Genomic DNA, 16,942 nt, shown 5'->3' with positions numbered 1-16,942 from the left:
CAAAACGGGACCCTATTACTAAGACTCCGCTCTCCGTCTATCCGTCTGTCTGTCTGTTACCAGACTGTATCTCATGAACCGTGATAGCTAGACAGTTGAAATTTTCACAGATGATGTATTTCTGTTGCCAACAACAAATACTAAAAAGTACGGAACCCTCGGTGTGCGAGTCCGACACGCACTTGGCCGGTTTTTTTTCTCTAAATACCTACAACTTGCTTAAATATTGAAGTTCTTTCTCTTGTTACAGGCACTCGAGGCGTCCACTGCTGGCGGCAACCTCTACTCGCGGTCGTCGTCTTGGTACACATCGACCTTGTAGTGTGATTTTATTACTATCCCGACATTCTCATAGATTTTCCAGCTGATAAAAATCTCTATGTAGACCCCATAAATTTTTATTCCACAAATATTTTGATATTACCTATGAAGACTTGCCTGTATTCGATACTAAACGAAAATGTCTGTCAGAAAATCACATAGAGTTAGACCAAGAAACTGCAACGATTTTGATAGCATACGCAGTGCGTTATTTATACGTCATAATTTCATAGAAGTTTGAAGTTTAAAATAACACTTGCACTGTGTGCTATCAAAATCGTTGCAGGCTTTTCTTGGTCTAACTCTAGGTGCATTTGAGAGTAAAATTATGCTATAAATTAAGAGATTTCACGACGTTTTTAGGATTCCGTACCCAAAAGGGTAAAAACGGGACCCTATTACTAAGACTCCGCTGTCCGTCTGTCCGTCTGTCTGTCTGTCCGTCTGTCCATCTGTCTGTCTGTCATCAGGCTGTATCTCATGAACCGTGATAGCTAGACAGTTGAAATTTTCACGGATGATGTATTTCTGTTGCCGCTATAATAACAAATACTAAAAGCACGGAACCCTCGATGGGCGAGTCCGACTCACACTTGTCCGGTTTTTTCTTTAATATCGTGTCAAATAGAAACAAGTTAATATTGTAATCAGTTTAGAAAAAAAAACTACCGGTTGAGTTGGTAAATAAATTTTGGCTTCCGTTGGTCTCTTAAAATAGGGTCATTGCGCTAGTTTCCGTCCATGCTCTAGTTTTCGTCCACTTGACGGATTAGCAAATAATATATTTCATTTTTAATTTGCTACCTGTGAAATAGAATTTTTATGTAGATAGATATATTGTTTAGACATTAAGGATTGCAAGTCCACACTTGTGCAGCAATGTAGATTTATATTCAAATTGCGTCATGTGGACGAAAACTAGCGCTGGACGAAAACTGGCGCATCGACGCTATCTCCATCTAATTATTTATTATATAATAAGTTTTGAATGATTCACGGTTAGTTTCACTAGACTTATATTGACCGGGATATAGACCGTGACCGTGCGTCGAAATTCGGGAGCTCACAAACAATACAATAGGTAAGCACGGTCTATATCCCGGTCAATATAAGTTTATTTATTATATGCTTTATTTTATTTAGTCGTTAAAATATTCATACACAATGTTTATACATAGGTACTATGTAAAAAATCTCTTTCATCGTGATCTGTATCTGAGAAACTCGAATTCGATGACTATCAGATGTAATTTAATTTGTGATTTGTATCAGATAATTTATGTAGCCATTAAAAATAACCTTAGAAAGGCTGTAATTTCAAACTGGCTATGTCAGAAGTTTTGCAAATATTTTATAACTTAGACGTCTATCTATAAATTCTTTTGAAGTTCTTTACGAAACTTCTATATCAGCGGGGCTAAGATGGACGGCTGTCTATCATTTGTCACCATACCTGTCACGCTCTAACAAGTACGTAAGTGCGAAAGTGACGCATGATGAGACAAGTGACAAAAACGCGACCATGATACCGGCGCAGGAGGCCTAGCCAAGATGACAGCTTAACATCGACAAACGCGAAACTAATAGAAAAAAGTACTATGCTACGAAGTCGCGTCACTTATCTCAATTTTGTAAATTCAATTGTTGAGTGCACTAATCTCTCAACATTATATCATAATTTTGTTTTCAAATTTAATTTTATTGAATTGTAATATAAATTGTATGTTAAACTTTACTTTAGCTAAAGTTCATACTAATTAATATCTTCACCTGAATATTACTTCAAATGATATTATGTTCGGTTACTATTTGGGGCATTTTCTATGAATAGGGACCATATTGTCGATGGCGCTTACGCAGCACAGCGTCGCGCAGTATTGTATTTATATCGGAGCATCGTTAATAATGGCGTAAGCGCCATCGACAATAAGGTCCCTTTTCATAGAAAATGCCCCATTTATAAACCCCTAAATAGTTAGTAGCGGGGTCTTCTATCACAAGTATTTATAATACTTACAAGGAGATTCCAAGCATAACTAAATTGTAAATTGTAAAATGTTGTAACCAAAAATAAACATTTTTTTATTCACGTGATTACTTCAATACATTATTTATTTTCGATTATCATCTTGGTAAGGCCCCCAGAGCGGATTTAGAAGCTATATCGATCCTACTCAGTACTCGTCTTTGTATGAACTGTAAAAATAATCCGCCCAGTTTTTTAAAATTTTGGTTTAAATTCTGGTTCGCGAACGAAATTGTTATAACTGTCAGCTATTACAGCGAATGTTTTTAGTGTTTTTAAACGATTAAATTATTACCATACACAATGTTATAATAACATGATATTCAAAAATTACATTAGTAACAATTTCATATAGTGAAAACCCATATGAGTGGGTGCTAATAAATTATCGACCAATTTTTTTTGCTACAAATATTTTTATTTATTGTATTCCATATGTTATTACAGATGTTACAAAATCTGTGTACTAAATTGTTACAACATGGAGCCTGAATAGGGTATAGCAAGTTTACCTTAATAGCTAAATATTACCTATTGCTTAATATCTAAATTTACCACGTATACTTTCAAAACTATTTAAATTGTAATATAATACGTTTGGAAAATTAAATAGATTTTCTGTAAAGAAATGTAAAAAATAGTTACACATTTTAAGTAACTACATTTTTTTTTTACCAAAACACAATGGCGTTCGCGAACTAATCCTAAAAAGATTATCTTCGCTTATAATCTACATCCTTCCGAAACATTCCATTTTCGATAACAATAGATAGTTAGGTATATTTAGCTCCGAAATCCAAAACTGACGCCTAGCTCAAACTTGTCACGTTTCCAGTTTAGAGAGGCTAAATATTGGCACTATCTGTCAATAATATCATAGTGTCCGTTTAAGCTAAATTTGCACCAACTTTAACGGAACAAAGGGAGTGTCATTATAAACGTGATATTATCAGAGAGATTTTACATTAATGATGATATTGCCACACTTTGTCATTGAAAATGCCATGCAGAGTTAGCTTGGTCCGACTAGTGTAAACCGTTATTTCGGGGTTCGGAGTTTTAATCCTGTTCTTATTATAATATATATTTATTTAAATTTTTAAATAACGTATAACATGTATTATATATTTCCTAAAGTAGATTCCCTCAGAGTATTATTTACATTTGTAAAACTCGACAACGACTTTCGGTACATATCCTCCTTTTTGAAAGTCAGTAGAGAATCAAGCTTATACGACTCGGGCTATAAGAATAAATCATAAACAACTCATTCAAAAATCTTAAGAATTAATCATGAACATCTCATCAAAAAATCTTAAGAATAAATTTAATCATGATCATCTCATTTTAAAATCTTAAGAATAAATCGTGAACATCTAATTAAAAATCTTAAGAATATCATGAACAACTCATTAAAAATCTTAAGAATGAATCATGAACATCTCATACAAAAAACCTTGGTCGTATAGGTGTTAGCGCGGAAAATACAATAATATAATTAAAATGTAAACCATTATACATACTAATTAAAACATTTATTTTTTCTTGGCTATTCCGTAGTTGGGTAAATATTTTCTGATTTTGCCATATTATGCTTAGTTATCCAAATACCTAATATGTTATACCTATAAGAACATAATAATTAAACATATCATCATAATGTCCTTGTGTCATATCCTTCGCGTGAAGACAGAGAGTGAGATTTCTATATTTGTATCCGTTATTTTAATCCAAAATTATCAGTAGTTTTAAGAATTTATACTCGGGACACGATATTTTAAACCCCACTTTATTTTCCGTGATGAATGGCTCTTTTGAGCGGATTCTAGAGAGCGGCGGAAAAACAAGCTCTTCGTGCTTTAGAGCAGACGCGCGAGGGTTGCCACACTAAATTGTAAATACGTTTTTGGAGACTGACATCTTGAGGAGATTTAAAAAAACCCGAAGTTTAGGCATGAAAAAATACAAATATACAAGTTATTTCCAGTACCTTGTTTATCCACAAAAACATATTTATCATAATTTTGAGAAAAAAAAAGGTTTAGTTTGGAAATAATCTCAATTTTTTTTAATGCGGCATAGACAGGATTTCTAAAACACCTTAAATTTTTATCGGCTTGACTAAGTTAGGTATGTTTAAATAAGGGTTATGTTCTAATTAATCTTTTGTCCAACTTGTATTACAAATGAATAAACCTCACATCGAAGATAAATTCCCACTTAAAATTTACCGAATACATGAATAACCCCAAACGGCCGTATCGTTCCAAATTTACATTAAATTTAAATATTACACAGTGTGTAAGTGCATAAGTCTCCGGAGATTATCTAGTGTACATTTACATACAAATTTAACAAATTACATATACCGCGAGCTTCGCATACTTATTATACTATTAACCCGCGTACTGAATGTGCCAAAATACCTTCTAACTTATAATTGTTCTCTTCCATTCTATCCAACGTTATCACGTTTTTAACGAATTGATAGTTATCGATTATCGTTATATTTTATTTTATATTTCGTTTACTATTATATTTTTTTAGTTTCTTAGTGTAAATTAGCCAAGCTTGCCCCTCACGCTTGTTGAAATGTAAATAAAACAAAATTATTGCACAATAAAATATTTAAAACTATGTAACGTAATAATAACTAATTGTTAATTATTCGAAATAACATAGTTATTAATTTTAATGTATAAAACTATATCTTTTATTTTAAATAAGAGATATATCACTAGATAATGTCTACATACCTTTATTGTACAGATTGTGTGATTTTGACGATGTATATACCTAAAAATATTAAATAAATTAGTATAAAATATGTGTTGTTTTTAATTTGTTTTCCCGAGGCCTGTTTTTAAAAACTACAGTTTTTCACAAAAAAAATATATCTTGCATTTTTTTTCTTGCGGCTTATCCTTGAGAGATGTTATATTCCGGTCTCTATCCACTACCTACAACTACATAAATTAATGATGATATACACATTATGACAGCACGATGAAGTCCATTTTATTAAATAAATATTATAGGACATTCTTACACAGATCGACCAAGTCTCACAGTAAGGTCAAGACGGTTTGTGTTGACTCAGACGACGATATATATGTACAATATATCAATACTTAAATACATAGAAAACACCCATGACTCAGGAACAAATATTTGTGATCATCACACAAATAAATGCCCTTACCGGGATTCGAACCCAAGACCATCGGCATCGGCTTTATAATAGGCTTTATTGAGTTGATAATTAACCTCGCGGCGTCTTATATTAGAATTTATTTTTATAAAACAGGTATTTGTACTTTGCTCAAGTGGGATTGGGCGAGACACGTCTGCCGAATGCTGTGCACCGCTTGGTGGGCCAAATTGGCTAACGAATGGACAGCGCCGGTCAACCGGGGCAGAGGGAGTCAAAAAAAGAGATGGCGGGAACGACCTCGACGCATTTTGCAGCAACTGGCAGTACCTTGCACCAAACCGTTAAGAGCGGCGGAAGAAAGAGGAGGCCTTGGCTGAGCAGTGGAACACAAAAGAGGCTATAAAAAAAAAGTTACTTGTAGCTTCTTAAACGGCAACAACCCTGTTAAGTAGTCTTTGAAATTAAAAAGATATGGAGTGTCGGGGCGGGCGTTATCGCCGACAGTATCGAGCAACGATCGATGGTTCCTTTAATTGATTCCCCATTTTCGACGTTTCCACAATCGACCTCTTTGTCTTTTTCTAATCGAAATTCAGCCCGAGTGCCGGCTAACGAATTTTTCTTTTACTAAAATAACGTTTTAAGTGAAATGTGCTAGATAAGGAGGCTGAATGGTGGCCGATAATGTGGTGTATTTTATTTATAAGGTATTGAATGCCTTTGAAGGTATATTTCGAATTCATTGCTTTTCGGGATGTGGGTTGCTTAGTATTAATTAGGTTATAAAATAAATGGGGTCCCTTTGTTTGATATAGTTATTGAAAGTTATTATGTAATGATTGTCATATTATCATTAGTCATAATTCTGACTGTTAACTTTTCAGGATTTTCCTCAGGATAGATAGGTTAGGTTAGGTTTGTTTTATGGCAATCCTGAAAAGTTACGCCTTTCTGAGAAAAACCAAATTATGACTAATAATGTGGACAAACAATACATTATGACTTAAAACTATATGGGAAACAATAGAGACCCAAAATAAATAGGTACTTAGATATTATGTAGCTCGAAATGGGTAGTAACTATTACAGCATTAATAATGTATCATGAATTCATGACAGTCATACAATTAAATTTTTATTCATTTTTAAATGCCAAATAATAGAATGAGCGTACTACTAGGTAATTAAATAAAAATAATAGTAAATTACTCTCATTTCGGGTCACTTCTGATGCAAAGGAATGCTAGCGGTTATATGACAAGTATTTATATTATTAAATTCTATAACGTTTTAGGGAAATCTTGTTGTGGTACTTTTATAAATATTTGGAATTGATAAAGATCTAGAATATATGATATTATAAACGTAGGTATCTAAATAGCAAGTGGTATTGAAATGCCAAATAAAGAGAGAAACTCATCTTCAAATTGTGTATTTCATTGTCAGATTTGGACACGCTCGACTCGACATTTATTTATATATCGATATTTATTTATTTATATTGTTTATTGTTGTTTTGTTGTTATTTTATATTGTTTTATATTATATTTTATTAATTTATTTATTTATTTATTTATTTAAGGTTTACCAACTATTGTTGACATCGTTACATTAAAAACGTACTAAGCTAATACATGTAAGGAGTGGTGTCACAATTACTTACAGGTAAACAGGTAAGATTAATCGATCTCTCTTTATTTAATGTTGTACAATAATGTACAAGTGGCGGACTAAATGTTTAATGTTATTTTCTACCACTCAACCATAGGTCCAAACAGAGATACAATTGATGCAGAGAAAATTGGAATAATGTACACAAATTATGTGTATACATTTAATTTGATATACAACAATAACTAAAATACCAATGAACAACACTGGCACACATTTTAGTTCCACTTACATATTTTTTTACCAACTTTTGGCTTCCGGTCGAATGCTCCAAACTTTTCGATGATCCTTGAGCCCAATATAGGTATATTATATATTCAGAAAGTTTCTAAGCATTCTGAACCTATGTAAATCATAATCGAATTTTGAACATTGGGGCCTTTATCATAAATTCATAGTAGGTATATTACGTAAACTATTCCAACAAATTGGATTTGGCTTTGGGATATGGGTTTTTAGTTTTCACACTCAGTACCTACTTACATACCCTCTGGATTATATGCGTAAAAAGGGCTGAATAATAGGCTACATGCAATAAACACGTTTTAGAACACGAATTGAATCCAAAAATATATTTTAAAAACGTTAAATTTAAATACATACATTTTTACATTGCCCTAATGTAAATTCAATCTATTTATTTATTATTATTAAAAAAGTAAAATTATAAAAAAAATAGAAATGACTAACAACAAGAAAACGACACTAGTACAGGGTAGGGGTAGACGAGGAACTTCGATAAGAAAAAAACTTAGTTTAAAATAATATTTTCGAGTCTTACGGGAATTTTAATAGTTACAATGGCACCTTGATATTTGATATTGAGCACGATGTGGAACTACAGAAAGATTCTTGAAATATGGTTCTACTTATGATATTTATTTATTCAACAGCGTAAAAAAAAAAGTTTGAAATAAATGTGTATCTTAAATCATTTTACGGTTTAGACTCACTTGTTTTAGTCACTCGCGCGACATGTTTCGGAGAGCCTAGGTCTCCTTTCTCAAGCACTAACAGTGCGAGCAGCGTTCACGACGACCGTGTATTGCGTACTGCCGCTGTATTGTGAACGCTGCTCGCACTGTTAGTGCTTGAGAAAGGAGACCTAGGCTCTCCGAAACATGTCGCGCGAGTGACTAAAACAAGTGAGTCTAAACCGTAAAATGATTTAATGTTAGTATGTCTCACAACAGTTTAAATTCGATTAAATGTGTATCTGTCATATAATTGTATGTCCCTTTGCCACCATTTGTGGTAAATAAACTCCCAGGCACTATAGACATTGAATTATAAAAGTTTGAAGTAGGTAATTAAAAAAATTCTCGAGTTACATTTCCGTGATCCCTCATCCATCATCGGTCATCCTCCTCCATCCTCATCATCTCAAACAGTTGGTTAGGGCTGCACCGTCATTGAAACCGAAGAAATGTTGGATGGATTTGAATCAGAATTCTGTGCCGTGTCCCACAAATATACATGCTGGTGGCTCGGATTATCGAAATCATAATTTTGGATCTTAGCCAGTCCTAATGTACCTATGCCAAAGACTTTTTAGATATGCCTTATATAACGACAAAAAAATAATTTTACTTACCCGTATTTTTTTACACCCTAAATAAAACTTATTTTACAATGGTGCTACTTTACCGCACTAGTGCGATAATTAGTACATTATTTACGCAACTATGCCGAAAATTTAAAGGACCAAGGAGGAAGGAGGAAGGAGGAAGGAGGAAGAAGAAGGAGGAAGGAGGAAGGAGGAAGGAAGGAGGAGGAAGGAGGAAGGAGGAAGGAGGAGGATATGTACTGTAAAACGCTGTACGATACATGTGCGAATAGGTAATTCGCAACTCGTGTTGATTTAAAGCACTACCTTCGGTCGTGTTTTAATTTATCGCCATTCGTTGCGAAATTCCTATTTTTCGCACTTGTATCGTAATGTACTATTTCATGATTCTTTAGGCTACCATTATAGCGCAGCCGTATGTGCTGTGTCGTCACAAGTTTTTGGGATACAATAGTAGCAGGTTGAATATCACGGGAAGTAGAATAGATTAATATCTCCCAAAAAATATGCATGTAGCTAATTATTGTACGTACAGGCAGCTGCAGAGAAAACCCAGGTAGCAGTGACGTCAGCGATGACATGATGTTATTATGACGTAACGGATGTCATAATGATGTATAAATGCTACCTGGGAAGTGACGCCCCCTACATAGAAGTTTGTATGCAAACCCAGGTAGCAAAGTGACGTCAGCGACGTCATAATGAGGTCTTTTATGACGTCACTATGACGTAACGGACGTCATAATGACGTATAAATGCTACCTGGGAAGTCGCTAAGCGACGACATAGTGTATAATTAGCCATCCGTCGCAGATCTAGTACAAGGATTGTTTGAGCTACAAATAGACTGGAGTGGACAGGACTAGTTAATAAATAAAGGAGGGATAATTATCCTTTCGGCTGTGGCGAAACACCCACATCAGGCATCTGTCATTGAGCAATTCTAAACTTACATTTTTTAAACTTCAAGGTCACTATTTAAATAGCATATTTTTGATAATTCACAAAGGAGACGTTACATATATATTATTTACAACGTCACGCAGATCATTATAGCGTTACCTCCTTATTCATAAAACTTTGTTAAATTTTGTCTCTTTCTAACAATTACAAATGTCAAAATTACAATAAACTCGATTCCTTACATTTTATTTAAAAAAAAATTCTATCACAACAGTATTATATACAATACAATATTTCACCGACAAAATCGTAATTTCCTTGTTTTCTATACATCTAAACGGCTTCTAAGCAAAGTGACACAGTGACGTTCCGATGTGTTGCCATTTATGTTAGAGCGTTTGCTCAGTAAAGTGGCGATGTCAGACTTTGACCATCATTTGTGACTTTTGTATTGCTTTAAGACAAAGGGTCCCATACAGACATTTGATCCTCAAAACAAACCTGATCGGCTGATACCATTAAAAAAGATGTCACACCTATTAGGGTGCATCAGCCAAGGACCAATGTATAACTTGTTAATAGTATTTGCCAATAAATATCAACTGTACATACACTGTGTCCCAGATTCACCCTCGAAGACTTGTATAATTATGCATAATATACAGCGGGCGTCGCGGGGCGTTTAATTGACAGAAGAAACCGCACAGCGCCGGCTGGAGCCGGATTAGTTTGGTTAATACTGGATTGACAAAAGGATAGAACCGAAATAGATCTTAGCTTCGCAAACTGGAATAACTTGATTAATTTTGGCTTTTAAATAAGTGACAGTAGAGCAATTCTACGCTATTTTCACATTGCGTAAACAGGCCACTAACATTTTAAAATTATTTTAAACGGGTTACTCTACTCACGTATTATTAAGTCGAGTAAACGCTCGGCATGTTTCGATCCGTTTTTGGGGATCTTCGATTAGAAAAAAACTTCGTTTAAAATAACTTAAATATTTTTGAGTTTTACGGGAGTTTTAATAGTTACAATGGCACCTTGATATTTGATATTGAGCACGATGTGGAACTACAGAAAGATTCTTGAAATATTGTTCTACTTATGATATTTATTTATTCATCAGCGTAAAAAAAAATGTTTGAAATAAATGTGTACCTGTCATATAGTATATGTCCCTTTTCCAAAGTTTGATGTAGGTAATTAAAAAAATTCTCGAGTTACATTTCGTGATCCCTCATCCATCATCGGTCATCCTCCTATTCCTCCTCCATCCTCATCATCTCAAACAGTTGGCAAGGCAATTGTTTTTTTCAATATATGCACGTCAACATGATGTACGATAGTACCTTTAAGTTTTAGTGTTACTTACTTTTATAGAAAATTACAATTAACAGAGGGATAGACAAATACATTACTTATAGCATTATTTGCGGGGTACAGTTGACATCAAAGATAATGTTTATACTTTTGCACCTTACCTCTTTCTAATAAGGTGAAAAGTCGACTGTGCTTCCAGTGAATTAAAAAAAATGTTTTTTTTTTTTTTTTCAAATGAAATGTATTTATATCGAAAATCTTCTAGTGGTCAGGACGTTAGCCACGTAAGCTGAAGACGCTGGTTCGATTTCCGCCTCGGCCACCGGTGGACTTGGTCACTTTTTTTTAGTGTATGATATCTATTTTTAGCTTATAATTTATTGGTTTGTTTGTATAAAAAGACTATCGGTCAATTAAATACTTGCCAGATTTACAATATTTAAAACACCTGTCGGCTGATAGTAATACACGTGCATAATTATAATTTTTTCTAAATGTTGATTTTTTTAATCGCGTATAATTAATTTCAAATACATCCAGACATTTCGAACAGATATTTTAACGAATTAATTAATTTGAAAGGTATCTCGACGATTCAAACCCTTTACAGAGTTCGAGTACAACGGGTGACTGGAAAAAAATACCTCAGTCAAAATTACAATGTGCAAATCACAACAAAACATACTACATACAAAAATAATGAACAAAAACTATACATTTTAAGGCTACTGCTACGTCAATAATGACCACAGCATTCAACACTGTGGTTTCACACTATGGGTAGTTAGTACCACATTGTAATTTTGATTGAGGTCAATATATTTTACCTAAGTTTCCCGTCAACCATGAACGCTGTAAAGGGAGGAAACGCGGTAAACGTCGAGATGTATTTAAAATTAATTAATCCGTTTAAATAGTTTTATTTCATGAGTACCTAAACGAAACGAAAAAAAAATACATTTTTTTTTTAATTTATAATTAATTTTGTTTATAATATGTAGTTTTTACAATTAAAATAAAAACTGTATAATATGTAGATTTTACAATTAAAATAAAAACTGTACATAGTTTAAGCCTCTGGTTAGAAATACAATTTGTAGCCAATGGGCTTCATAACCAATGTTCTAAAAGTACGAGTACGAGTATCACCATATGCATCCCAGCCCCATTCAAGCACAAGCGGACTCAGAATGAGTACACACAAATTTCCAAAAGAATTAATCCGCATGACAATATCGTCTCGTCCCATTTCACCGCCTCAGCTCCGCTCCGCCGTAGTCTAACGACCACTTAAGGGGACGGGCGACACTTGCTGAATTTCGCGCCCCGCTGCCCACCTTATCTACTTAAGGGGATATATGGGGATCATGTGAGACCAGTAAAATATTTTTATGACAGTCGGGTCTCAGTTTTTGCGATTCAATTTTTTTAGATTTGTCTGGTGTGACAGGTTGAGAATTTCATATGATTTATTGAGTAATTTGGGCCAGCTGTGGAATATGAGAGCATTCAGTATTAAAATTGTTCAAATTGTTTTTGAAATAGTTTATGAGACGTAAATTTTAACTGACTGACTTTTAGTTTATTCGTAACACTTCAAGCTGAGTGCCCAATGAGTCATAGGTAATATAGCCCTTTGTTAGTAACCAGTATTTCCACGTCAGGAGTATGATATTTGTGTTAAAGGCCTACGTCGGTGTCAGCCCCAATTAAGTGCCAATTATATCCTAGCCCCACGTTGGGTGCAATTTGTATTGTAGCTCCTTGGATTATAATTGTATTGTAGCCCACGTTGGGTGCCATTTATATTGGTCCCACGTTGGATGCCATTTGTATTAAAGCCTCACGGTGGGTGCCATTTGTATTAAAGCCCCACGTTGGATGCCATTTGTATTAAAGTCCCATGTTCAAAATTCAAAATTAAAACCTCACGTGGTGTTCCAATCGAATTATAGCCTCACGTTGGATGCTAATTGTATTAAAGCTCGACGTTGGGTGCCAATAGTTTTAGAGCCCCATGTTGGGCGCCAATTATGTTAAAGCCCCACGTTGGTCGTCAATTGTATTTTAGCCCCATGCTGGATGCCAGTCGAGTCTCAGATTTTGCGATTCAATTTATTTAGATTTGTCTGGCGTGACAGGTTGAGAATTTCATATGATTTATTGAGTAATTTGGGCCAGCTGTAGGATATGAGAGCATTCATTATAAACAATGTTCAAATTGTTTTTGAAATAGTTTATGAGACGTATAGGTAATATAGCCCTTTATTAGTAACCAGTATTTCCACGACAGGTGCTATTTGTGTCACTTGTATTGTAGCCCCAGCCCCAATTGGGTGGCAATTATATCGTAGCCCCACGTTGGGTGCCATTTGTGTTATAGCTCCTCGGATTACAATTGTATTGTAGCCACACAATGGGTGCCATTTGTATTGGTCCCACGTTGGGTGCCATTTGTACTAAAGCCCCACGTTGAATGCCATTTATATTAAAACCCTATGTTCAAAATTCAAAATTAAAACTTCACGTGGTGTGCCAATTGAATTATAGCCTCACGTTGGATGCTAATTGTATTGAAGCTCCACGTTGGATGCCAATAGTTGTAGAGCCCCACGTTGGGCGCCAATTGTATTATAGCCCCACGTTGGGCGCCAATTGTATTATGGCCCCACGTTGGGCGTCAGTTATGTTTTGGCCCCATGCTGGGTGCCAGTCGGGTCTCAGTTTTTGCGATTCAATTTTACCACAAAAAGCACTTGACGTGGAAATACTGGTTACTAATAAAGGGCTATATTATGTATAACTCGTAACATTTACGTCTCATAAACTATTTAAATAACAATTTGAACATTGTTAATAATGAATGCTCTCATATCCCACAGCTGGCCTAACTTACTCAATAAATCATATGAAATTCTCAACCTGTGACAGGTAACCTGTCACACCAGACAAATCTAAAAAAGATTCAATTTTTTAATGGCTGGGGCTACAATATTCAATATTGTAGCCCCAGCCCCAATTGGGTGCCAATTATATTGTAGCCCCACGTTGGGTGCCATTTCTATTGGTCCCATGTTGGGTGCCATTTGTATTAAAGCCTCACGGTGGGTGCCATTTGTATTAAAGCCCCATGTTCAAAATTCATAATTAAAACCTCACGTGGTGTGCCAATTGACAGCCTCACGTTGGATGCTAAGTGTATTGAAGCTCCACGTTGGGTGCCAATAGTTTTAGAGCCCCACGTTGGGCGCCAATTGTATCATGGCCCCACATTGGGCGCCAATTGTATTATGGCCCCACGTTGGGCGTCAATTATGTTTTGACCCCATGCTGGGTGCCAATATTATTATAGCCTTACGCTGTGCTGTGAGCCAATAGCATAAAATAACCCCACATCGATATCAACATTATTTAAAGCTGCTGGGCATAAACGTCTGTTTGAGTGATCCACTAATAAATCAATTGTATTTCATGTCCACTTGTGTGTCCACCGAGTGTTTTGTAGTTATGTGGTTATGCTTATTGTGTTATAGCACCACCTGTTATGCCAAAATGAACTGCATAATACATGTCATAATATTATTGTTAATCATATACACCTCATAATACACTTTGTTCGCCTAGCAACGTTTGCCACTGACTATACCAGAGCACACGTGTAGCTGAGTAACTTTAATTAGGTGAAACAAGTGTTGACTTCGCCGGCGCCGCGCGAATCCTTGCGACCACAAGCCACTGCATAACATATGTATATTTGTAACTCCATTTTAAGGACTCGGATTGCAACTATAGGCAACAATACCTATAAATATATTAATAACGGGTCACTCAAGTATTTTAAGCCGAAAAACGTGAAAAATACGTTAAAATACGTGATTGACTCGCTATTAATATAAATTATAAACTAAAATTGATATCGTACACTAAAGAAAAGTTACCAAACCATCCATTCGAACTCGCAGATTCGAACTGGCGTCTTTAGCTTACGCGTCTCGTGTATTTCATTTTATAATTTATTATATGCATTGTTCCTTTACATGCCACGTACCATTTTTCAGTGGCTCTGCCACCGCAGAAAGTTGCGGAGCCAGCTAATTGACGTTTTCATGATACTTGGTACTTGGGGGATACCGCCGTTTAGCCAAAATATTTTTCGCCAAATTTCACTTCCCAACAAACTTATGGCATCAGTTTCATTTCCCAAATGAAATTTTAGCAAGTTTTTATTTCGCAACCATTTCATTTCGCAACCCCATAGTTGGGAAATGAAAATTACGTACAAGGTTGGGTTAGGCCCTCGAGTGTTCCGAGGGGCCTTCAACGAAGTAAGCTGCTAGAGCAGCCGCAAAGAATGGGCTCGCAAGAGCAACGCCGACGGGGTATCGGAGGTCTACAATCGAGTTCCCGTAACCCCGTCAACAAAGCGCGCGGCGGAACACCCCAGGGGGTTTAGTCCGTGGGAGTTGGACATACCCAATAAAAAAAATTGCCAAATGATAATTTGCGTAAAATAGTTTGGGAAGTAATACTTTGGGAAACGATTTTTGGCAATACATTAGTAAACCGGTACTTGGTGATATAACAATCGATCTCACAAATCAACTTAAGTATGTAAATTAGTACTCAGAGTATTTTATTTTGTAAACTGGTTTTATTAATTAGGTAACTGAAACTTACCGAAAATTCGTATGCAGTTTGCATTTTGTAATCAAATTATGTTACACTTGCATTTTATAAATTAACTGTTAATTTTATAATTTTGTGCCCTTACTCGTAGTTTACTTTTTCTTTTCGTATCTATTTAAACGTATTTGAAATATTCTTGTATGTAAATAATCATTATAATTGATACGTAATATTTTGTTCCATTTTATCATTTACCTATTCGGTATTTCAATTGCTCTTTAGTCCCTTGAATTTTGTCACTTTTGTTACTTAGGTTCAGGGATAAACACAGTTATTAAAAACCTATTTATTATGAAGAACATACTTATAGAACAAACTAACGTTAAACATACCATTAAGTACCTAGTTACGGACCTTAGAACATAATTGAAAAGGAGCGCTGAATACGGTAACCTTTTTCCTTTATAAACACCGGTTCTGTACTCAAAAGACTATCAAACGGCCCTCACATCCCACTATAAATAAAGATTAAAAACCGTGACTAGAATTTGCTAGCGAAAAAATAAAAATAACCCGTAGGGAAAAATACGATATTGCTTTTAAATATGAAATATTACGTTGGAAGTGTGCCGGTATATGAAGAAAAAGGGTGAACCCTCGTCAGATAGCGATGCGTCTTCATTGGGGAAACAATGAAATGGTATTAGGCGCGCACTTTGTTACATTGTGTTTTTGACCGGGTATGAAGAGATATGACCCGCGGGTCAGAACGGTGAGTCGGGGCTTTGCCTGCTGACATCTTAGCCGTTAGGCCAATTCAAACTTTCATTGTGACACCAAAATGATATCTAAATGATGTCAGTCGCGCGTGCATCACGCTCGTACTTGTATTGGCGCGAGCAAGACGCACGGGCGATTAACATCATTTAGATATCATTTTGATGTCACAATCTAAGTTTGAATTGCCCTCTGTTTTGCGAGCGGGACAATGGGCTACATGCATGAAAAATATATTTGAAATGTTTGTTCAATAGACACGTTCAACAACACGAAATTGATGCAAAAAATGTGAAATCCGCAATACTTTTTAACATTTTCGTAAAGATATTTGAGTTTAAAAACGTAAAATTGTAATGTATTTTTTCTACTCGTCGACTGTAATGGTTGAATTAGGATTTCGTATACCAAACTGTAATTGGGTACTTTTCATGTATGGGCTCCCAACTCAACTATAATATTCATTTCGAAACGGTTTATTCAACTTTAATGAAATTGACCAATCACAGCTCGCCGCGGTCAAGATGACGAAACAAAACGATAGCCCAAATTAATTAATTATTTTAGGTTGTAC

At 35.2% G+C, this 16,942-nt stretch overlaps 1 protein-coding gene across 1 annotated transcript in view; it reads left to right on the top strand.

Moving 5' to 3' along the window:
* LOC134742922 (lachesin-like) overlaps positions 1 to 418 on the top strand; it is a 122,092-nt gene extending 121,674 nt beyond the window's left edge. The window contains exon 11 of the mRNA XM_063676130.1: positions 251 to 418. Within this exon, the coding sequence (XP_063532200.1) occupies positions 251 to 327 (77 nt within the window). The 3' untranslated portion in view covers positions 328 to 418. The remainder of the gene's footprint in view (positions 1 to 250) is intronic.
* Positions 419 to 16,942: the final 16,524 nt, after the last annotated feature.

Source organism: Cydia strobilella, chromosome 7, assembly GCF_947568885.1.
Source record: "Cydia strobilella chromosome 7, ilCydStro3.1, whole genome shotgun sequence".
NCBI classification, from domain to species: Eukaryota; Metazoa; Arthropoda; class Insecta; order Lepidoptera; family Tortricidae; genus Cydia; species Cydia strobilella.
The sequence above is the reverse complement of the archived record's forward strand: the minus strand, read 5'-3'. Positions and strand labels throughout refer to the sequence as shown.